At 45.4% G+C, this 25,004-nt stretch overlaps 3 protein-coding genes across 3 annotated transcripts; 2 read left to right on the plus strand and 1 right to left on the minus strand.

The window, feature by feature from the left end:
* Positions 1-4,525: 4,525 nt before the first annotated feature.
* Positions 4,526-5,241, plus strand: LOC125556215 (uncharacterized). Its single transcript, XM_048718995.2, has one exon. It carries the CDS (start codon positions 4,676-4,678, stop codon positions 5,090-5,092), a length of 417 nt encoding a protein of 138 aa, XP_048574952.1. The 5' UTR covers positions 4,526-4,675; the 3' UTR covers positions 5,093-5,241.
* A 2,189-nt stretch (positions 5,242-7,430) lies between these two features.
* Positions 7,431-8,222, plus strand: LOC125556216 (uncharacterized). The gene has a single exon (XM_048718996.2). The coding sequence runs from the start codon at positions 7,569-7,571 to the stop codon at positions 7,983-7,985; it is 417 nt and encodes a 138-aa protein (XP_048574953.1). The 5' UTR covers positions 7,431-7,568; the 3' UTR covers positions 7,986-8,222.
* An 8,375-nt stretch (positions 8,223-16,597) lies between these two features.
* LOC147971959 (uncharacterized) lies at positions 16,598-19,180 on the minus strand. The gene is made up of 2 exons (XM_087522895.1): positions 18,534-19,180; positions 16,598-17,849 (listed from the first exon to the last, which is right to left on the minus strand). Exons 1-2 carry the CDS (start codon positions 18,891-18,893, stop codon positions 17,703-17,705), a joined length of 507 nt encoding a protein of 168 aa, XP_087379021.1. The 5' UTR covers positions 18,894-19,180; the 3' UTR covers positions 16,598-17,702.
* Between the last annotated feature and the right edge of the window lie 5,824 nt (positions 19,181-25,004).

Raw genomic sequence — 25,004 nt, forward strand, 5'->3', positions numbered from 1 at the left:
GTTTGAGAACCTCGATTCCCGAAGGGAGGCAATCTCTAAGAAGCTGCCGAATGAAAATCTTTATCTTCAAGGGCATGGGGGCCTTCCACAAGTTAGATAGCCAAGGGATGACGGGGAGGCGGCCTAGAGCCTTGTATGCGGATTTGACGGGAAACTCACCCGAAGGTGAGAGCCGCCACGATACACTCTCCGGATAGTCTGACAATACTGGTGGCAGGGCTGCCAACACAAGAAGCTAATCCAGCCAGGCCATCAATGACATCTCGAACAACTGCCCAATATTACGGCATAATTGTTTAATTGGACTTTTGAACCAAAAAAACCTTTCCAACAATTGCCCTTATTAAAAAAAATACAAGATGTTTTTGGGCAGCCCAAAAAGGGCAGGGCCGACTGCACACCCGGGCTGCTCCCGCAAGCCCAAAAATGAGTCGTCCGCAGGCCCAACCGTCACACCCATAAACTTCCCGCAGCCACAAACCCTCCCATGTCGCCGCCGCTTCACCGGATCCGGGTGCCATTGCCTTCGCTGCACCACCCCGCCGCTCGTATCCGTTGTTCCTCTACTCCAGTCGGCTGCACCGCCACCGCCCAGCCGCCACATCTCCCCATTTTACTGTCGTCACACCGTGCCACACCGTTGAGTCCATCTTCCACTGTCGATGATGCCACCGCAACACGCGAAGAGCCAATCCGGCTATCGCGGCGTTCGGGCAGGGAAATCTGGCCGGTTTAGCATCGAGTTTCAATGCGACGGCTGACGGTATTGGCTCGGCACCTTCGCGACGGCAGAGATCGCCGCGCGCGCCTATGGCATCTCCATGTGGAGGCTCGATCGGCCTTGACATGAGCTCAACTTCCCGAAGATTGAGACACATGTGGATGCATATTTCATCGGCCCGATGGCAACCATTGCGTCCCGCTCGACGATGAGGGAGACCCGCAACGTCCTCGAGCATAGGGACACTCAGGAGAACGATGAGGTGGCTATGGCGAGTTCGTGAGGGAAAACCCACACCCCATGCAGGCGGATTTCTTCTAGAAGATGGATAATGAGCGCAAGAAGATGGAACGCATGACAGAGGATGACGCAGGGCCTTCATGGGTGATGAATATGCTGTCCGGCGACGAGGGTTTCGACATTGACTGAGAGGGCCTTGCGCATGAGAGTGATGAGTAGTTGTCTATTGTTTGTAGTGTCGGTAGTGTACTATGTTTAAAAGTTCGAATGTTTGCATCTTTGCATATTTCAAACTATTTGGAAGTTTGCAAGTCTGAATGTTTTGATGTTTGAATGTGTGAACATTTGAAGTTTTATTCACAACAATGTGAACATTTGAAGATTGCCATGATGTGCATGCAATATGCTCAAGTAGTTTGGATGTTTTAGCATGTTTTGAGTGCCCTAAAATAGGGCAACATGTTTCTGCAAAGAAAGAATGAATAAGAACAATTTTGAGTGCTATAAAATTTCTTTTTAGTGTCCTAAATTAGACTCCAATAGTTTTTTCCTCCTTAAATATGACAGTTCTTGAAGATTAGACATGGTTCTGTGTAACAAGAGCGAAATAGAAAATTGAGAATGGGCTGACAGTGAGAGGTAAGAGCATCTCTACTCTAGCCGATCCCCTAAATCCGGTTAGAGGAGTAAAACAAATTTCGGTTTTACTTCTCTGACCGGCACCTAGCTGATCCCCTGAAGTCTATAGTGGAGTAAAAAATTACTCCTCGGCTCCGCCGACGCCTAATTATACTCGGCCTCAACCCGGTCGGGTAAAATTTGTGGCCTCTTTTCCGTGCCCCTCCCCCCTCTGCATCGTCGCGGCGCACCTGTCGGCGACTAACCACCACCTCTGCCGCTACCTCGCTGCCTTCCTTCGCCCTCGCCACCATTCTGTTGTTGTCCGAGCCATTCGATGGCCATCGCCAATGCTGGAGTCGAGCGAAAACGCCGCAGCCACGTCCACCATTTCGCTGGGAACCACCTCGGATCCTCTTTCTCGTTGGTTGGACGACATCTCACCGGCATTGCGAACCTTTGCCGATCTTTCCCACTCCTCAGCGCCTGCTCATTTGAGCTCTACGTTGCAGGTCGGCCGATACTTCTCCACCGCCTTGCAAAAGTTCGACGATTTTCCTAGGTGTTTTTTTTGTTATTTTGTCTCATTTTGTTTGGCCGAGTTGAACTGACTGAGTCGTTTGAACTGAAGATGAAGAGGCTCAGAGATATGATCTTCGAGGACTCATCGTCATCGGAGGAGGAAGAAGATGGCGATGGCTATGAAATTGTCCTCCGCATGATTTTCAATGATGATATTCGGCGGTCGAAAAGAGAATCGCAGTTTGGCCGGATACAACTCAACCGTGATCGAGCGGAGGTCCGGGCCAACATTATGAGAGTTTATTTTGACCCTAATCCGACCTATCCGAGGAAGTATTTTGCCGCCACTTTCAGATGCAAACAAGTCTTTTTCTCACCATTTCACAAGCCGTGGAGAAGTATGACGGTTGGTTCAAGCTTTGAAGGAATGCATGCGGAGAGATAAGCGAGAGCCCTTTGATAAAGTGCATTGCGGTTGTTCGAGTTCTTTGCATATGGGTGTTCGGCCGATGCAATTGACGACTATGCCTGCATTGGGGAACATACAATCTTGGAGGCCATTCGAAGGTACACGAAAGCAGTGATTGATGTGTTTGTGCTGGAGTACTTGAGGGCACCCAACGAGGAAGAAACCCAGAGGCTTATGATAGAGAGTGGAGCAAGAGGATTGCCTGGGATGCTTGGATTAGTAGACTGTATGCGCTGGACCTGGAAAACATGTCCTATAGGATGAAAAGGTCAGTATAAATGCCACTGCAACAATCCCACGATCATTCTTGAGGCTATTGCATCAGAGGATCTATGGATTTGTTATTCATTCTTTGGATTGCCTAGCTCACACAATGAACTGAATGTGCTTTTAAGATCACCACTGTTTGCTAGGCTTGTTGCGGGACATGCTCCTCCTTGCAACTCTACGTCAATGGTCATGAGTACACGATAGACTACTACCTTGCGGATGTCATCTATCCTTCATGGGCCACATTTGTCAAAACAATTCCGCACCAAAAGGTAACAAAAGTTCTTACTTTGCAACACATCAAAAGTCTACTACTCCCCCCGTTTCTAAATATAAGCCTTTTTAAATATTTCAATGTGGACAACATATGGATGTATATAGACATATTTTATAGTGTAGGTTCACTCATTTTGCTCCGTATGTAGTCCATATTGGAATCTCTAAAAAAGCTTATATTTAGGAACGGAGGGAGTAGAAAGGATGTGGAGAGAGCTTTTGTGTGCTTCAGGAAGCGCTTTGCAATCGTTCGTGTCCCTGCCAAGTATTGGAACTCCAAGGTTCTATGGCAAATCTGACTTGTTGTACCATTTTACATAACATGATCATTGAAGATGAGAGAGGAATGCCCATCACTATTGAGAATCCTGTTAAGCAGAACACGATCGAAAAAAGAATCAGGCGTTACTTGAAGCGCAACGGAGGATTGAGAACCTAGAAGTTAATAACCAGCTCGACCATGATCTTGTTGAGCATCGGTGTCATCTCCATAGCACTTCGTAGTCGTGCTATCATGCTATGTACTTTATTTGGACCATTCGGTGTGTTTGAATTTGAATAATTTGATTTCTAAACTATGAATGTGTAATATTTATGAATTGTGTGAAACTTATTTATTATCTTTAGTTTTTATATGTGTGCTAATATGTAGTCAAGTTTATTTCGATGGCTGAAAATGAAAAGAATTTGACAAACATAGAAATTTACTCCACTAATTTTAGAATTTCGGTTAGGTCTGACAAAAAAGTAGTGGATCAAATTTGCTCCACTGTAGCTAACTCGACGTTTATTCCTCTATTATTTTTTAGGGATCTGACCGGAGATAGTATAAGAGCACGGAATGAGAGGAGAAGCTTCTCCAAATTTATAGCCACCAATCGACGATAGAAACCGGTGGCCGGCGTGGTATTGCAGTGTCAGTACGGGTTGAGATCCTCTGCAGTACTGTACGGTGATGTAGTGCGGATGACACGTAGGACCGGGTCCACATGTTAGTGACTGTACTGTACCATATAATACTGTAGAGGATCCCAACCATGTCGGTACACCGTCCAAAAACCATCCTGGCACCTGTTAATCAATTGGTAAGGCACCTGTTGAACACGCGTACCATCCAAACCCAGCTGCTGCTCCTGCTCGTCTCAAACAACGGGAGGTGTTCATGCTCTATGGGCGCCCAGTGCGCGTGGGACGAGCACGACGTCGACACTCTCGCTTGCTTTGGCAGTCAACGCAACACGGCCTTTTGCTTCGAGTTCTTTCCAGAGCGCGCGCACCGCCGTCCACGCCGTCCCCGCGTATTAAAAACTCGCCGCCGCCGTTGCTGTCAAAACCGTGGTGCGACGCGGCGAGACCAGCCAACACCACAGTTAGCATGAACCCAACATATTCCCGTGGGCAAAACAAATACGGTAGTAGAAGCTGCGCCAGATATAAATAGGTGCCAACACATCTTTACATTTCCTCAAACCAACTGAGATCACATCACACAACACACAACAGACGACACAAAAACTCCTGAAACTAGCGTCGGTAGGCACCGAGAGCTTCTTCTGAAGATGAGCGTGGAGATCCTGGACGGGAAGACGGTGCAGAGCTTCGTGGAGGACGAGTGCGCCTTCAACGCCTCCGTCGACGGCCGCTTCGCGGCGCTCGATGCCAACCACGACGGTCTCCTCTCCTACACCGAGATGGCCGGGGAGATCATGAGCCTCCGGGTCCTCGAGAAGCACTTCGGTGTGGACGAGGCCGGCGCCGTTGGTCCCGACGAGCTCGCGAAGCTCTACCGCGGTCTGTTCGCGCGCTTTGACCGCGACGGAGACGGCGCGGTGGACCGCGACGAGTTCCGGGCAGAGATGAAGGAGGTCATGCTCGCCGTGGCCAACGGGCTCGGCTTCATGCCGGTGCAGATGGTGGTCGAGGAGGGGAGCTTTCTCAAGGTGGCCGTGGACCGGGAGCTGGCCAGAGCTGCCTGACCGATTTTGTTTGTACTACTACGTGTGTATGCGAGGCATTATGCGAGTAAGGATAATGTTTTTGTTTTATTTTCAAAACGAGAAGTGGGTACTAATGCTGAAGCCTCAATGGCATTCAGCTATATCTACGTGATTGTGTATTTCATAGACGAATTTGTCCCATTAATAAGTTAATTTGCCGATTAATCCCTACTAATAGGACCACCGATAACCAATAAAATAAATAAATCATTTGATTAATTGATAAATTAAAGATTAATTTATCCATTAGCCTATTAATCTTCTGCTCGCCGGCCAGCCGAGAAGCTAGCAATTAATGATTTCCTCACCAATGGGTTTATGTACTATTTTCATACGAGTTAAAGGTCGGGCATATGATAAAATAACGACTGCTCAATAATTAGTTAGAACCATGACATTTGTTCCAAAGGGCATCTCCAACGTTCATTTTCAAATCGTCTGCATTTTATTGGGACCTATTTTATCATTTAATGCGGTATTTCATCTATCTGCCAACCGGTACGTCTGCTTTTCTACAAAACGAGGATCATAAGGCTTAATGAACATTCGGACCGTTCCCACGTTCGCGACCGACAACTCGAACCCACCCAAAACTCTCTCCCTTGCCCGCGCCCCTTCTAAAGCGAAGCAGTTGCCATGTAGCGCCGCATACATGCCGACACAGAGCGGATGCGACTTCTCACTGGTGTCGGCACTGAAGCGGTGTGTCCGCCGAGAGTGCCGCCCATGCCGCATCCCGGTGCCCGCACCTGTTCAATACCGAATAGATGTGACTAGACGGGACGGATATTTGCCACATTTAAATGAGTTGCCCGCCATTCACCGTCCGTCATTAAACATACACGCCAGCGGAGAAACCAACTTCGGCATGCGCATTGACACACCGCGCCGCCTGGCATGGTTGGCGTCCGCTATTTAAATGAGGCCTCGCCAAGCACAAAGCACACTACACCTAGTCTTGCTTCACATCCTCCTCTATGCACCACTTCTGCCATGACCACATGGTCTAGCGCGTTATGGGAGAGCCTTTCGACGAAGTAGAAGCACAAGCTGGCTACCCTTGCGGGCAACTGGCAGAGCCGTTGTTTGAGGCGGACAGAGGCTGGCATGTGGGCCGGCTCCCCGAAGTTCTTCGACAACGACCCGGCGATGGAGATGGCCTCCGACGATGACTCGGCGCCCCTGCATGCGCCATTCCACACCGACTTGACCATGGAGCAAGCGCATGCACATTTCATCGCCGCCATGGCGAAGGAGCAGCTGGAATCATAGCTAGTGTCGGTGTTCCGGCAGGCGTAACCGGATCCGCTGCCTCGACGGAGAGCTCACCAAGATTGGCAAGGAATGGCGCTAAGCCACATCTCCACCAATGTTGGCTGGGCCAAGGCCGTTGCCGGCAGGGCACCACGGTCGGGGTCGGCAACGGCTCCTCCGCGAGCGCCAGGCCGCGACCGGGCAAGGCTTTCACGGCCCGCGTCCTTCCATAGCTAAAAGAACGACGATGGTAACACGAACGATGACGACGGAACGACTGCCAGGGCAGCCAAGTGTACGATGTTGTTCGCCCGCTACAAGTTAGACACCTAGGGTGTTTTTCTTTATTTTTTGTTATACAGTTTTTATGTAAATTATTACGTCTGAACTTTGCTGAAATTCGTCATGTTTGATAAAAAAAAAATTCAAGTTCGTGTCACCATCGTACGGAGCTGTTCAAGAGGATTCGCCCATCACGTGTTCGACGAAATGTCGGGGCGAACATGTCAAAACATGCGCCCGCTCTCGTTGAACGCATCGGCCGACCCAAATCAAAAGAAAAACACGCACAAGCGGACAGGTGATCCAAACAGATAAAAAGCAAACAAAATGGGTGTCCGTTTGGTTGGAGTTGCTCTAACACTCGCAGGATCCAGATCCCACAGCTGCAGCAAGCTTGTAAACCGTGTGAGGACAAGAAACAGGGGCCTTGAGCTAGGCGTACGGTGCGCGTACGACGACTCGTAGTCGGCCGTCGTTACTCTTTTGACCGATGACCGATCAGTGTCAATGTCATGGCCTTTGCTTCGAGGGCTTTTCCATGTCGTCGCACCTACGCATATTCCGCGCGTATTAAAATTCTTGGGCACGAGACGCCGGCGTTGCTGTCAACACCCTTCTGCGACGCGGCCGACACCAGCCAACACCACACGATTCTGTGGGGAAGACAAAATAGTATACTACTACCAGTACTACTTTGGAGAGACTTTGCTTACATCTGAAGCGAGTCTCGTCAACCTCGGCGCATCCCACAGCGATATTGCCGACCACCGTAAACCAAATGAAGCAGCGCCAGCTATAAATACCGGCCAAGGGCCAACACCTCTTCCCCACGTCCACAAACCGGCCGAGATCACAACACACAACACGAGAAACTCCCGAAACTCCAACATCAGTTGCAGCAGAGAGATTTCTTTTCAAGATGAGCGTGGAGATCCTGGACGGGAAGACGGTGCAGAGCTTCGTGGAGGACGAGGGCGCCTTCAACGCCTCCGTCGACGGCCGCTTCGCGGCGCTCGACGCCAACCACGACGGCCTGCTCTCCTACGCCGAGATGGCCGGGGAGCTCATGAGCCTCCGGGTCCTGGAGAAGCACTTCGGCGTCGACGAGGCCGGCGCCCTGGGGCCCGACGAGCTCGCGGGGCTCTACCGCGGCCTGTTCGCGCGCTTCGACCACGACGGCAACGGCACCGTGGACCGCGACGAGTTCAGGGCTGAGATGAAGGAGGTCATGCTCGCCGTGGCCAGCGGGCTCGGGTTCGTGCCGGTGCAGATGGTGGTCGAGGAGGGAAGCTTTCTCAAGGTGGCCGTGGACAGGGAGCTGGCCAGAGCTGCCTGACCGATTTTTGCTTCTGCTTGTACGAGCACGTGTATGCTGCAGAGTAGTAGTATGAACCAGGCATCGTTAAGTCAGTAATAATCGTTAAGTGAGCTAATGTTTTAAATTTTTCTTTCGAGACGAGGACTACAAATGCGGAATGCCATTAGGCTATGTATAAGTGTGCTTTCGCAAAAAAAAAAGAGGCTATGTATAAATGTGATTGCATATTTACAGTGGCAGTTATGATTATTACTTTTTTTTTGCGAGGGTAAAAGAGATTTTATTCCATAATCGTAGGGTTACAATCAAGAGGCAAAAGTTCCTCCACGCAAGGTGGACCTCTACCTAGCCATACAGCAGTGGTACTCTCCGTACGATTATATGAAGCCAATCGATCTGCTACCCTGTTTTGTTCACGCTTAATTTTCGACGGAATAAACTCTCTTACACCCATGTGCCTCTGAATCTCAGCTACCAAATGTCCATAAGCGGAGTATCGAAGATTGTCCCCTTTCAACGCCATGAAAGCTTCTGACGAATCGGTTTGGACAATAATAGGCCCCTCCCCGTACTCAATAGCAAGTGCCATCCCTTGCATTAAAGCATGTAGTTCCGCTTCTAGGGCGTCACTGCAGTTAAAGATACATCGATACGCCGCAAAGATGACGCTACCGTCGCTTCGTCTCAGCACCATCCCCGCTGCTGCTGAACCATCTGCCTCCGAGAACGCACCGTCGACCGACAGTGCGGTTTGGCCAGGGGAGGGTTTTGGCCATGGCAGCACCGGTGCATGTATTCGCGCCTTAGCTGGCGCAGCGACGAACGTAGACATCTTGCCCTTAATTATATCTTCTGTAGTATACCTTCTGGCCAGTTGAAGTGAGGACATGTAGCTCTGTCGATAATCTGCCGTCGCCGCGGTAGTTGGAATAGACTTAGCGTGGGTGAGGTCATTGCGTAGCGACCAAATCCTCCACAAGAGCGACCAAATCCTCCACAGGAGCCAATCCTTCCCGGTGTCCTTCAACATCTGATTGTCTGGCAAAGGCCAAACCTGGCGCATATGATTCCATAGCAATTGCGCGTGATCACATGTGATGAAAGCATGGAAACTTGATTCCTTCTCTAAGCCACACAATGGACAAGTGTCCCTAGTAGCTAGGTGTCTGTGTTTCTTGTATGCGGTGGTGGCTAAAGCCCCAGCCACCACTTTCCAGGCTAGAATACGCATCTTGAGGGGCAACTTGGCATGCCAAATACGTCGCCAAATCACCCGATGTCCTCCCGGAGCTGAACTAGATGACCCCAGGCCTGCTTGCCCATCGGATGTAGCGAGCCGGTAAGCGCTTCTAACCGTAAAACCGCCACTTCTTTCTGGGAACCAAGACAGAAAATCTTGCTCTCCTCTAGGTGATGTCCGGATCTTCAGAATTTCAGCGACGTCCATATCCCAAAAGTACTGCCTTAACCTGTTTACATTCCATGCTCCAGACTCCTCCAAGAAATCAGCCACCCAGTTGTATCTGCAATTTCTTTTGGGGGTTATTGGTTTGAAGTCGTTCCTCCTGGGAATCCACGGGTCCCTCCAAGTTCTGATCATAGTGCCGTTTCCAACTCTCCAAATCAAGCATTTCTTCAACATTTCGCGGCCATGAGTGATTCCTTTCCAAACTGCAGAAGAGCTGGACGGGAACACCGTGTCCAAAAGATTACCGTTGGGGTAGTATTTCGCCCGAAGCAGGCGAGCACATAGGCTGTCTGTGAAGGAAATATGCCCTAAAGGCAATAATAAAGTTATTATTTATTTCCTTATATCATGATAAATGTTTATTATTCATGCTAGAATTGTATTAACCGGAAACATAATACATGTGTGAATACATAGACAAACAAAGTGTCACTAGTATGCCTCTACTTGACTAGCTCGTTAATCAAAGATGGTTATGTTTCCTGACCATGAACAATGAGTTGTTATTTGATTAACGAGGTCACATCATTAGTTGAATGATCTGATTGACATGACCAATTCCATTAGCTTAGCACCCGATCGTTTAGTATGTTGCTATTGCTTTCTTCATGACTTATACATGTTCCTATGACTATGAGATTATGCAACTCCCGTTTATCGGAGGAACACTTTGGGTGCTACCAAACGTCACAACGTAACTGGGTGATTATAAAGGAGCATTACAGGTGTCTCCAAAGGTAGATGTTGGGTTGGCGTATTTCGAGATTAGGATTTGTCACTCCAATTGTCGGAGAGGTATCTCTGGGCCCTCTCGGTAATGCACATCACATAAGCCTTGCAAGCATTACAACTAATGAGTTAGTTGCGAGATGATGTATTACGGAACGAGTAAAGAGACTTGCCGGTAACGAGATTGAACTAGGTATTGGATACCGACGATCGAATCTCGGGCAAGTAACATACCGATGACAAAGGGAACAACGTATGTTGTTATGCGGTCTGACCGATAAAGATCTTCATAGAATATGTAGGAGTCAATATGGGCATCCAGGTCCCGCTATTGGTTATTGACCGGAGACGTGTCTCGGTCATGTCTACATTGTTCTCGAACCCGTAGGGTCCGCACGCTTAAAGTTACGATGACAGTTATATAATGAGTTTATGCATTTTGATGTACCGAAGGTTGTTCAGAGTCCCGGATGTGATCACGGACATGACGAGGAGTCTCGAAATGGTCGAGACGTAAAGATTGATATATTGGAAGCCTATGTTTGGACATCGGAAGTGTTCCGGGTGAAATCGGGATTTTACCGGGTTACCGGGAGGTTACCGGAACCCCCCGGGAGCCATATGGGCCTTCATGGGCCTTAGTGGAAAGGAGAAAGGGGCAGCCAAAGGTGGCTGCGCACCTTCCCCCTCCCCTAGTCCTATTAGGACTAGGAGAAGGTGGCCGGCCCCCCTCTCTCTCTTTCCCCCCTTGGGAATCCTAGTTGGAATAGGATTGGGGGGGGAGTCCTACTCCCGGAAGGAGTAGGACTCCTCCTGCGCCCTCCTCCCTGGCCGGCGCCCCCTCCCCCTTGGCTCCTTTATATACTGAGGCAGAGGCACCCCAGAAAGGAACAAGTTGATCCACGTGATCTATTCCTTAGCCGTGTGCGGTGCCCCCTGCCATCATATTCCTCGATAATACTGTAGCGGAGTTTAGGCGAAGCCCTGCTGCTGTAGTACATCAAGATCGTCACCACGCCGTCGTGCTGACGGAACTCTTCCCCGACACTTTGCTGGATCGGAGTCCGGGGATCGTCATCGAGCTGAACGTGTGCTCGAACTCGGAGGTGCCGTAGTTTCGGTGCTTGATCGGTTGGATCGTGAAGACGTACGACTACTTCCTCTACGTCGTGTCATCGCTTCCGCAGTCGGTCTGCGTTGGGTACGTAGACAACACTCTCCCCTCTCGTTGCTATGCATCACATGATCTTGCGTGTGCGTAGGAAAATTTTGAAATTACTACGAAACCCAACAGTCTGGGGTATGTAGTAATCTCCAAGCTTGCTTTGCAAGCAACGCTTGGTTGAAGGCGCGCATGTCCCGAAACCCCATGCCCCCCATATCCTTAGGTAAGGTCATCTTCTCCCAGCTTAGCCAGGCCATTTTCCTCTTGCCATTCTCCACTCCCCACCAATACTGCCTCATCAACCTTGTTAGGTCATCACACACGGATACCGGCAGGCAGAAGACACTCATCACGTAGGTTGGAATTGCTTGTGCCACCGCCTTAATCAGTATTTCCTTATTTCCAACTGACACATACTGTTCACTCCAATCCACTAATCTTTTCCGTAGCCTATCTTGCACGGTCTCAAATTGCCCTTTATGTACTCTGCCTTCCGGTACAGGTAAGCCCAAGTACTTAGGTTCAAAAACTTGTTGTGTCACTTCCAGAATACCCTTCATCTCTTCCGCCACCGCCTCGGGACAGTTGTCCGAAAAAAGGATGGAACACTTTTCAGGGTTAATAAGTTGACCCGTCGCTCTGGCATAAGTGTTCAACAAACCTTTCACAATGGTAGCTTGGTGGCTTGAAGCTTCAAACAATAGCATAGTATCATCGGCGAACAATAAATGTGAGATAACAGGAGCACCACGGCAGATCGAAACCCCCTTCAACTCTCCCTCATGCACCGACTTGGATAACAAGGAGGACAGAGCGTCAGCTATAAACAGGAATAGAAAGGGAGACAGGGGGTCACCTTGCCTTAATCCCCGAGAAGGAGAAAATGACTCCAGTAGCTTTCCATTAAATTTAACCGAGTATTTCACAGACTTCACACAGGCCATAATCCATGTTATCCACTCCATCAAGAACCCCCATTTTATTAGGGCTTGCTCCAAGAATTCCCAATCTACACGGTCATATGCTTTCGAGAGATCCAACTTGTAAGCACAAGCAGCAGGACTGTTTGGTTTCATAGTTATGATTATTACTTCAAGGTTGGGCATTTCATTTGGTGGTTTGTCGTGCTTGGAGTTTTCCTGTTTCAGTTTTGTAAAACATCAGGTAACTGAAATTTTTCATCGTGTCGGTCACTTCTCTGCTTCGCCCCAAGCGAGAAACGGGAAGGTAGTGGATGGCCACAGACTAAACGGCGAGTGTGAGCCATGAAACGAGCGGGAGCCGGTGACGCCACGGCTAGTCGCATAGTCAACGGTGGAGCGAGTCCAAAACTTGACTAGTGCAGGTTAGGGGTATGAGTGTAATCCTTGTGTAACACTTCTTTCCAACCTAACGATTGAGCGCTCACACATGTTGGCTCTGGAGGAGAAAGGATGACTGCCACCAGGGCCGGGCCGGCAAAATCCGGGCCCTGTGCGAAACTAAAAATTGGGGCCCTATTTCACAATAAAATGAACTAACGAGCAATTATAATGTGTGTGTGTATATATATATAGTGTTACTATTCATCATCCAGGGTGCAAAATAAGTTATTCTTCACCTGAGCTAATTTTACGATCATTTCATAATTAAATTACGTTTAGAATTCAAATAGTTACATTCCTATTGATTCACTACGTAAAATTTGACATAAGAAAATAAAAATATAGGTCATAAGACAAGACAATTTGTAGTTTATGTGTATTTTAGACTATATTTTTACGTTTGTAATTTTACATAACATAAAATATTTTTTACAGTGATTATATATTTTCTTACGATCTCTTTTTACGTCGTAAATAAGACAAAACTTACGAAATGTAAAATTACGGTGCATTGATGGTAAAATAGAGGAGGGGGTGAGAAATAACTATTCCTCAACGAGGGTGACGAATAGCGCGACCATATATATATATATATATATATATATATATATATATATATATATATATATATATAAACACTATTCTGATCACGGGATCAGCATAATATTCTGATTACAACATGAACTTCCCGAGTAACGCGCCTGACCTTCCCCGAATACTAGGTTGAACTTCAGCTAAAAGGTGTCCAAATGGGGATTGCGATATACCGTTGGATAGCTATGGACATCAGTATCATGACCCAAGTTAAATTTTTGGCAAAATGTAAGCAGTTTAAGAGCAGTTTTGAAAACCGTTTTTTCTTCATACAAAAAATGTGAATCGTATTTTCTATCGCATTTTCAAACCGTTTATCGAAATGAGGCAAATAATATGGCGTTGGAAAGCTGCTGCAAAACCGCTCCTTCCACATGTTGAAAGTTTTCTCTAATTCCCTACGGTTAAAGAGTAATTCGGAAAATCGTAAAATTTCATAAACCGAACACCCGAGTTCGTATTTTTGACGCCATTTTTAAACGGCTAATCCAATTGTGGCAAATAATATGGCGTTGGAAATCTTATGAAAATGCGCTACTTTTTTATGTTAAAAGTTTTTTCTAATTTTGAATGATTTAAAAGTAATTTAAAAAATGGTACAAGTTCCACCGAGTTCGTATTTTCGAGCTAATTTTTTAACCGTACGTCCAAATGCAGCAAATGATATGGCGTTGGAAAGTTTGAAGAAATGCGAAACTTTTTTGTATATATTGTTTCTTCTAATTCATTACGGTTTTATGTCAGTTTTGAAAATGGTTAAAAACGTATTTTTACCGTAATTTCTACAAACTTTATCGGAATGGGGCAAATAATATACCGCTGAAAAGCTACGAAAAATGCAAAACCTTTTCATGTAGATGGTTTTCTCTGAATCGTGGCCGTTTTCAAGTAATTTCGAAAATGGCGAGATCATTCGTTCTGCCTTTATCGCGAAACAGATTCTTCGAAAATGCACCGCGTGAAGAATCTGAACTTCTCGGCATGTCTACGTGAACTTCACTCTGTTTTTTCACGTGTTTTTTTTGCTTGTAACTCTCCATCCACTCACCGGAATTGAGCAAATGATATACCAGTGGAAAGCTGCTGTAAACACGCAACTTTCCCGTGTTGATTATTTTTTCATACTCGCGACGATTTTAAAAGTTTTTCATCTGATATTCATTCAGTGTAGTAGTTGAACTTCATGCTGTTTTCACGTTAAACTTCTGTGACGTATTTTCGTTTGTAATTTTCTCATCCATTCGTTAGTGTTACACAAATGATACTCCTTTTGTACAAACCCCTCTCACAATAATTTTTTAACTTTCTTTGACCGAGGAGTTGCACTTATAACAACAAAACTTTTAGTCTTTGTTTTTTTATTACTTTTTAATACAAAATGCACACCGTGTAGTACGTGAACTTCTGGCAGTTATCAATCAAACTTCTCTCGGTTACGTGAAAATATCTGAGTTTTTTATAAATATTTATCTGAATTTCTTAATCCTTTTTTATAAAATTTTGAAGCACTCTATTTTAAAAATTGAACTTCTTGTTTTTTATTTTTGAACTTCTTGTTTTCATTCTTTAATAACGAAAAAAATCTGAGTTTTCTATAATCATCAAACTTCTCTATCTTTTTAATATGGACTTCCTAGTTTTATTTCTTAATCTTCTTTCACGAAATTTTGAGGCCCTCTATTATTAAAAGTTGAACTTCATGTTATTTAATTTTTGATCTTCTTGTTTTGCGTTCTTTAATACTGAGGGAAACCAGAGTTTTCTATAATCATCGAACTTCTCCATCTTTTTAATATGGACTTCCTAGGTTTTTTCCATAATCTTTTTTAATGAAATTTTGAAGCGCTCTATTTTTAAAAGTTGAACTTCTTGTTATTTAATTTTTGAACTTCGTATTTCCATTCTTTAGTAACGAGGAAAATCTGAGTTTTCTATAATCATCGAACTTCTTCATCTTTTTAAATTGGACTTCCTGATTTTATTTTTTTAGTAACGGAAAAAATCCTACTTTTTGATAGACATCGAGCCGCTCCATTTTTAAATTTTAACTTCTAGGTTTGTTTTTAGAGAGAAAATCTTTCTTATAAAAATTTTTGAGATGCTTTTTTTAAATGACCTTCTTTGGATTTGTAACAAGCATTGAACCAGTTGCGCCGCACCAATGACATTAAAACTCAGATTTTACTGACGATTTCAAAAGTTTTTCATCTGAAATTCATTCAGTATAGTAGTTGAACTTCCTGCTGTTTTCACGTTGAACTTCTGTGACGTATTGGCTTTTGCAATTTTCTCATCCATTCGTCAGTGTTACACAAATGATATTTTTTTTATACAAACCTCTCTCACAATAATTTTTTTAACTTTCTCCGATCGAGGCCTTGAACTTATAACAACAAAAAATTTGGACCTTGCCTTTTAATTCATTTTTCTCATATTGAACACATACCATTTTTATAATTTGAATTTTTTTCTCTTTTTAAAATCAAATTGCTACCAAATAATAACTGATCTTCTTTGTGGATTGAGAGAATTAGTTTTAAATGCAAAAGGCAATTTTTTTTGTGTGTTTTCAAACATGGAAATACAAGGTAAAAACTTTCTCACAAGAATTTTTAAACTTCCCCGGACGGAGCACTTGAACTTCTTTCAACAAACCTTTTAAGCTTTTATTTTTTCTATACTTTTATATTCACCTTAAATGCATTCCTTTCAGTAATTGAACTTCTCGTTGTTTTCAATATCAACTTCTGTCACATTTTTGTGTATATGTCGAATTACACACAATTGAAAGTCGGACGTCATTTTTTTGCCATTCCAAAACATGTAATTGGAGGTCGGACGTCCCGCAACATAAATTCTAAATCATGCACGGAGGTGCACGTGAACTTTTTGCAACAAATCTGAGTTTTTTATATACTTTGAACTTCTCCGTTATTTTAATTTCAACTTCCTAGTCATATTCTTATAAAGGAAATATGTTTTTAAATAAGTATCAAACTTTTTTTTTGTAAATTGAACTTCATAGTTTTATTTTTCTTAGAAACGGTAATAATTTGAGTTTCCCGTATACATCAAACTACTTCTCTAATTTAATTTAAACTTCGTCATTTTTATTCTTTAGAAACGGTAAAAATTTTGTGTTTATATTTTTCTAGCTTTGTACAAAAGTAATATTCTTCTTTGGGGCGTAAACACGAACACTTGTGGTGCACACAAGCCGGCTAAAAACTATGAGACTGTCTTGATTTTGTGTGTGCACAGCACGCATGTGCACTGGTTTATGCATGCACAACGCGCACACACACCACTAGTAGAATGCATGCACTCACCACCAGCACACAAACATAAAAAAACTATTGGCAGCCACACATTTTTAAATGAAAAAATAGTACGTAATAAAAGAACTACAAGTTTCATGTACTACATGGTGTGTGTTTTTTGCTCCTGCATATACAGTTGAACTTCAGACATCAAAATCACTTAGACAATAGGAATCGACGATTTTATCTGGATACTATACAACTACATGGAACAACATTGACCAATTCCACCAGAACACGCATGTGTAGATTTGAACACTACAAACCACTAGACTAATCCCTCCTTGCGTTGGCTACAATTGACCCGGCTTCCATCAGGGTGTTGTGCCAGCGTTGACAGCTCACTATCCTTGGCTCCTTGCCGTCGAGGTTGGCAGTCGCAGACATGGTGGCCGATGCAGTCAACCACCGCCGGACCGTGCACACAGAATTTTCTGACCTAACAACACACAACGACTTGAACTTCTATTTGTTTGGATTTGGAAAATTGTTTTTCTGAATACAATGAGGTTTGGATGAAATAGCACATGAGTTCAGTTAGTTTCTGAACTTTTCTCAAGACAACAAGCTAAGAGCAGGCCAGGGGACCTAATGATCGCTTGCTGCTGCCACAGCGGGGTTTCAACTACAGACCTTCTAGAATGTTAAATAATCCCGTACTGTAATTTCAAGCATTATAAACTCAGAAGATGCCTACAATTCTCAGTTTGTGCCGAACCTAGGAGTCGAGGAGATAACCACACAGTCGAGGAGATAACCACACAGGACTATTTAGAGGAGTGCAAGTGAAGCAACCTATTTCTTCAGAAAATCAACAAACTAAACTTCAGAAAATAAAAAAATTGAACTTCACAGGGCCCTGCAAAAAATACACGGTCATGATCAACTTTAAAAACTTCAGAGAATCAACAAACTGAACTTCTAGAGGGCCAGATGCTGACCTTCCTCCTCGTCGCGCTCGCGCTCATCCCGGCCCTCTCCCACGCGGCCGCGGAAGGAGGCGGCGGGTTCTACGACCCGGCGCGTGTCACCCAGATCTCCTGGCGCCCCAGGTCAGCTCAGGCGCTTGCTTCCTTCCCTCTGGCCTAGCCTTTCTCAGCACGCCACGCGCCACCTGTTTGTCGATTTGCGTCTTACAGTGCTAGGTTTGTTTGTTTGTCCGTGCAGAGCATTTATGTACAGCGGCTTCCTCTCGCACGCCGAGTGCGACCACCTCATCAAGCTGGGTTTACACTGAAGCTTCTACAATGGGAAAGCATAAAGTTCAGAGCAGCAATGCTTTGAGCAGATAGTGTCAAAGTAGCAACAATTTCAGCCGTTTTCAGGGCTATTTGACAGAGCACTTGTAAGCGTGTTGCCAGAGTTGCAACCAAATTTCCTGCCAAAAATACATACTCAAAAGTCAAAACGCATGGAAATTTCCTGCCCATGAGGTCTGATGGTCGCCGCTGTGGCAGAAATTTAAAGTAAGGGACCCGAGTAATTTTGATGATCAGTTCGCAAATGAGCTCCAATCAGTGCTTCTTAATCAAGGAATATACATGCTTAAGGGGGAAGGGTGCACGGTCCATGTTGGAGGTCAACTATAGCATCTAACCAAGATTAAGCCTGCATTCTCCTACTGTAAGGCTGTACAGAAGTACTAGAAAGGAAGTACCTGTATGTACTGCTATGAGACATCCAGTTTCAGACTCGCACGGTCCCATCGACTGAACCAGTAATTAGTACCCGAAGTTCTGGGTGCCAACAAAGAGCACTGAGACCCTTTGCGTGTCCTTGGACCGTATCGACACAACTGTCTGTCTCTAGGTCCCAGATCTTATTGAATAAGAAATTTGAACAACATATTAGTATTCACACATAAATACTATACATTGTCCATTCAGAGAATCAACAAACTGAACTTCTAGAGGGCCAGATGCTGACCTTTCTCTTTGTAGCGTCGTTGGTGACCTGTAATTGAAGGTCGGGGATGAAGGGTACCACCTCAACGAGTTCAGGCAGCCGGTGCAGGCCATCCATGGAGGAGGGGCAAGCTGCAGCGAGGAGGGACCGCGCCGGCCACGGAGCTGGAGGCCCGTCGGCCGCGGGGAAGGAGCGCGCCGGTCGCAGGGAGGGAGGGCGCTGGCCGCGGAGGAGGATGGGTGTCGACCACGGGCTGGGAGAGCGCCGGCCGCGGAGGAGGGGCGCCGGCGACGCGGGTCGTGGGGGTGGTGATGGCACGCTTTTGTTATCGGGGCCAGGCGGCGTTGCGGTTGGAGGTTGGGGCTCAGGCGGCGGCGCCATTGGTGGTCTGGGCTCGGCGGTGGCGCGCTTGAAGGTCGGGACTCCAGTGGCAGCGCGGTTGGTGGTCCGGGCTCCGGCGGACGCGTGGTTGGTGACTCGGCTCCGCGGCGGCGCGGTTGGAGGTTGGCGCGAGGGCGGCGGCGATGGCGGCGCGAGGGCGGCGGCGATGGCGGCGCGGGGCGGTGGAGTGCGGTGGGTGGGTGGCCTGGTGCGGCGGCAGAGGTGGATCGGGGTTGAGGAGAAAGATGCGGGAGGTGGGGGCAGTTTCTTTTTTTTTTTCCACGAGGTGGGGGCAGTTTCTTGGTTTCGAAGAATCTCCGGAACAACTCGATCGGCCCTATATATACACGCGGTGTGATCCAAATAACTATTCTTATCCTATCATAGAAAAAAATTATAATATATATAATATAATATCTTACATAACAATTGGTCATATTAAAAAGTCATACCTATCGAATTCACGGTTGCTATTTATTTGAACATCCTCATTCTTGTAGTATTCTTTGTGATGAAATCTTCAATGATACCCTCGTAATCAATCTTCTCCAACAGTTCACTCTCAAGTGTTATTATGGCCAAGTCATTGAGTCTTTGCTGTGTCATAGTGGTACGCATATAAGACTTCAATAGCTTCAATTTAGAAAATCTTCTTTCTGCCGATGCAACTGTGACAGGAATGATTATGTGTCCATGTTTGGAAATTAGATGAACCGTCTAACTCACTTAATCTCAGTCTTGTGATCCTTAACCTAGGAGGTAAGAACTAACCTCTAACGAAGTAACGATCCCTGTCAATAATTAATTAGAAAATAAGGGATTACGAGTATATAGAGACCAAAGTTAATCAAAAAGAAGGACTCACTTAAGCACTTAAAGGCTAGAGTCGGTCATCACCCAATCGTACGAGACGACATTGACGAGTCTGAAATTTGAGAAAGGAAGCGAGAAAGGCAACGGCGGCACCCCGGCAGCTGCCTGACGCTTAGTCGGCCTGAATCCGAATTCCGACCGATCTAAGGACCAGGGACGCAGGGACCGAGGCAGAGCCACGAGGGACAAGGCGTCGGCGTGGAGGACTCGAGGTCTCCAGCCTCCAGGCGACGAGCGGACGAGAAGTTCTTTTCCTGTAGCCGCCACGATCCCGATCCCTGACTCCCTGTAGCGATCTAGTTCTTTTTTTAGATAATGCAGCGATTGACTCTGATCAAGTAGGAGGAGTCGCGCTCGATGCCTCGTCGCTCTGGCTTGATGGCCGATGGGCCTAGTCGCTCGGCCCAGTAGGCAGCAGCGTTGAATTATTACTAGACCTGTATGAAAAATATGGGGCCCTCCAGAATTTTGGGCCCTGTGCGGGCCGCACTTTCTGCACCACTGTGGGCCCGGCCCTGACTGCCACTTGGGGTATGAGTGTAATCCCGTTCAACCTAATAATCGAGCGCTCACACACGAGGTCCTCAACTGTGAATGAAGCACTAGAGACTAAAACATGTTGGCTCTGGAGGAGAAAGGATGACTGCCACTGACAGAGAATGCCATCACCAGAAAACTAAGGGCCCCGTCACCACACATCCATCCAAACCAACCTCTGAAGAAGGCCACAACCTCCTCGCCTGGATCGAAAGGCGTTGCACCATAAAAAGGTGGATATGCTCCCCCAAGAACAGTAATGTTTGCCGCCAAAAGATGGACACACAAAGAGGGTTAGCGCACACCCGACGATCTGACGCTGGCTTTCCTCAAGCAGAACAACGCCGCTGCCCACAGTCATCCCATTGAGAAGGGAAAGCTTCAAACTAGGATGACGAAGGACAGAACTACCAACCCCACCCGCACCCAACAACACCCATCAACCACAAAGCACAAAGCTCCCAGTTTGGCACCTTCAAGGAGGATACAACACCAAGACCATCACCGCTGCCCAACAAATTTAGGCTTCCACAGGGATAACTAGGGGGAACCCTGGGGTGAGGCCAGTTTGCGCCTTCGTCATGGTTTGGTGGTTTCCTTCGGTGTTCGTGGAACAGTAGTTGGTGTGGTGCATGGAGTGGGGGTCTTGGGTGCCGGGGCGGCATCCCTGGGTGGCTGTCTGATACGTCCCAAATGTATCTATACTTTTGATTGTCATTCTAATGAAAGTTTATTTTAAGCTTGTCAAACCTGAGTGTAAACCAAGATATTTCATAAAAATTGAGATATTCGCTCTGATATTGCCACCAATGACTAATGAATGCAAAGGATTCCAAATATTCTATATTTAGTTTGTTTCCACAAGAAATGGACTATTTATGAACGAAATCAAGGCGATACATGGAAATGAGTAAACATGAGATAGAGGAGATCAAGTGGGAGCCAGAGCAAAAGATGATGTTCCATACGACCGCACACACTTGTATGCGCTATTGTATGGCCTGCCAGGGGCACCCTCTGATCCACCACTACAAATACCGTGAAGAGGTCAACGCCAGAAACAACATCTTTCGCCGTCGAAAGCTACATCTTCATTATCCACAACAACCCTAGACGCCGCCATTTCATACCTACATCTCCATAGCCGCCATCATCACCACCACCGTAGTACTCAGCCAGCTAGCCATACTTTGTAATGGATATCACATCTGGCATCCATTGTAAGACATATTATGAATCAATCAATCTTCATGATGTGTTCTTTAATGATTTGTTCATGTGATCTGATCTTCATGTGTGAATAGTTCCATAAGGTCATGGGTTGTAAGACATATTATTCTCAGTGTAGATTCTCTGATGTCCAAGTAAGTGAATTTCATACCTGTGAGTGTCTGCATTCCATAACCCGACTGAAAACCGATACCAAATAGTTACAAAACATATCTTTGTGTGGATAATTGTTTACAGTTTTGATATTTCAATTTCGTGCTAACCCTGATCAGTTGGACCTGAAATACCAACCGTACATAGTACGCCATTCCCAACGTGGAGCGCCTTTATTTTCATATTGAACTCCGCTAGGAAGAAAAAGTTAGACCGTAGCCTTGTCGAAAACCTACTTTTTGAAAATCTCTTCCCCTACTAACTCGCCACCTCCTCATGTTAAGCTACTCACTCGAAGTTTTGTTGGTCATTTATTATTTTTTATCCTCTTTGATCAAGTTAATAAGAAGGAAAACCTTGATCTTCAATATACTTCACACCCACACAATCTCTGTTTGAAACTAACACTCCATTTCCAGATAGCTAGCGATCGCTCAATAATGATACCCCGCCAATAGGATAGTCCCCTTGGGGTAATAAAGAAATTGATAAAAAAGGATTTTGAAGTAACTCGGTCTAATTAAAAAAATTAATCATGATTTTCTCTCAATTATGATATTACATCCAAGGCCGGCCCTGGGGAGGGGCAGGGGCAGCCGCCCCGGGCCCCCAAAGTTCAAGGGCCCCTCCCCAGGTATGTAGCATAGCCTTTTTTTAGCCTATATGTCCAGCGAGGTAGATATCGGGCTGGCTGTCTGGGCCTCACACAACATGCAGCACGCACGCAGCAGGCCAGCGAGGCACAGCGGCAGCAATCGTTTCTTTCCCTTTTTTCACGTAGAAATAGGAGTGATTGATGATTGATCCCTTCCTATTTCATCTCGCATTGACGCAGCGATTTCTAGAAGACGCCGAGGCTTCGATTGTTCGCGATTGCGTGCTCGACACTTTTTTCTCCTTTTCTCCTAATCCTAATTTAGATCATCAGTCCCTAGTCGCCGATTTCAATTCACCGGGGGCCCGTCGTAATCCAGCTCTGGTTTCCATCCATCGCTGATTCGGCCATCCGAGGTATAACATGTATTCTTATTATGGTTCTGTAGATGCATAGCCGGCCCAGTTGCACTGTTCAACAATTAATGAATTTTTTCAGCGTTGTGTCATCATATCATTTGGAAGAAAATATGCATCTGCTAGCGACAAAGGAAAAGAAAGAAAATACAAGGTATAACGCAATATTTTAAGATGTATATATAGAGATGAGGGGTTTTCTGCTAGTTTGATAATTGCCAAAGTTATTACAAATGAAATGAGTGTAGGTCCATTGTTTCCGGTAGGACGTCGTGTTACAAGAAGAAACAATTTGACGAAAGTGATTGTCGAGAAGAAATTCTAGAATTTGAGAAGGCTGTCCAAGTTAAATATTTTTTGTTTTGGTTGATAGCGATCACTTCTTTGAAGGGTAGATTGAAAGAACCTATGGTGTTTAAAGATATATTTGGAATTTTTTTAGCTCGGAAACTATGAAGTCATTGATGATAATGAACTTGAAGAGTGGTGCACAAAATTTGCAGAAACTTTCTCTCTTCATAGTTCATGTGATGTTGAGGTATATGATCTTATTTCTGAATTGAAAATTGCGGATTCACTTTGCCAGATGACTGTAATATATGCTATGGAGATTTCGAGAATGTCAAGAGAAGTTGGTTGTTATCCTGATATCTCCATTGCTTATCACATCTTTATTTACTATACATGTGACTATCGTATAGGCCGGAAGAAGTTTTTTGAAGTTGAAATTATTGAGGAACTATCCGAGGTCACCAATGAGGCAATGACCCAAGAGAGGTTATATGGTTTGGCAACATAATGGAATCGAGAAGAAAATATTGGATGATATTGGCAACGACCCCATCATAAGTGATTTTGCATCAAGGAATGTTAGAATTATTATTAAAGGTAATATTTATAAAGTACTTGATATGCATACTAGTATTGGATGCACTTAAGTGCTTGATAATACATGTACCTATATTCAATGTTATTGTTAAGATGTCTATATTAAGGGCCCCGACTTTTACTCTCGCCCCGGGCCCCCAAAATCTCAGGACCGGCCCTGATTACATCCCTCTGTCACAATAGAAGTCGAAAATGGAGGCGACTTCACTATACTTGCTTAGGTAAAGCAATTCTAGATCCTCGATCAAACTAGCTTTTCCCAGCAAAAAAATGTATCCGCAGATAGGGATGAAAATGGAGCGGAAACTTTCCGCTTTTCCAGCAAAAAAAAGAAATGGAGAGGAAAAATGGAAGTGGAAATGGAAATTTGCAAAACAAAAATGGAAACACAATTTTTTATGCGAAAACAAAAATGGAGACGGAACAATGTTTTACGATGGAACAGGCGTAGAAATGGAAGTTTCCGTTTCCATTAATATGGAACTTTGCGTTTTGAATGTGAGCACATGGCTATTTTTCCGTTTCCATTAATATGGAACTTTGCGTTTTGAATGTGAGCACATGGCTATTTTATGGCCCAGCATACACACAATTAGGCCCTACACACGACGAGCAGAATGGCTCAGATGGCCCAACGTCTGCATTAGATTTACTCCATCAAGCATGGCAACACACGACTAGAACCCCTAATCCCAAAGCAAGCACGCCCCCATCGATGAAATATCCTATTATAGAGTATAGAACCATGATATGTCATAATATTTAGTAGTCATCTTATCAACTAGACAACTTTATCGGCTTCTTGTTTTTGTCTTTGGTTCAAGGGGTCACTACTTCCGATGAACACTTCGCTCCCGTCTCCTTGTTTGTGATGTATTCGCTCCATTTTCGTTTCCGGTAATATTCGTTTCCATATTTATTTCAGCGGCTTTTGTATTTGCTTCCACCTCCACAAAGAAATATGAAAACAAATGTGGTGGCACCCAGTTTCATTCGTTTCTGCTACGTTTTCATCCATACCCGCCGCAGCTGCAACAAACCGCTCATCCTTTGCTTGTTCTTGAGTGCGCAAGGCACTCAAGACGGTGATTCTTGCTTAAAAATGAAAGGCTAAACTGCAAGCAAGCATTCTGTACTTCAATATTGCCGAGGAGGTCCCCGGTCCCACCTCCTTAAAGAAGATAGGAAAGCGGCACATACCGAGGGTAGTGACTGTCTATTAAAAACACTGGACTCTGCTGTTAGAACAGAGCAATGAACAATGTGGCAAGAATGCCAATGGGTAACTAACTCCTGTTCAAGCCGATGGGCAATTCTTAAATGGGAAGGTCTCGGAGGGATCACCCGCATGAGATTGGGAAAGTGGGTACTAGCCATATGAACCGCGAGGCGACCCAAAGCGTCGACAACTAGCAATGG

This window comes from Triticum urartu, chromosome 5A (assembly GCF_056163025.1).
Source record: "Triticum urartu cultivar PI428250 chromosome 5A, HENAU_Tu73, whole genome shotgun sequence".
NCBI lineage: Eukaryota > Viridiplantae > Streptophyta > Magnoliopsida > Poales > Poaceae > Triticum > Triticum urartu.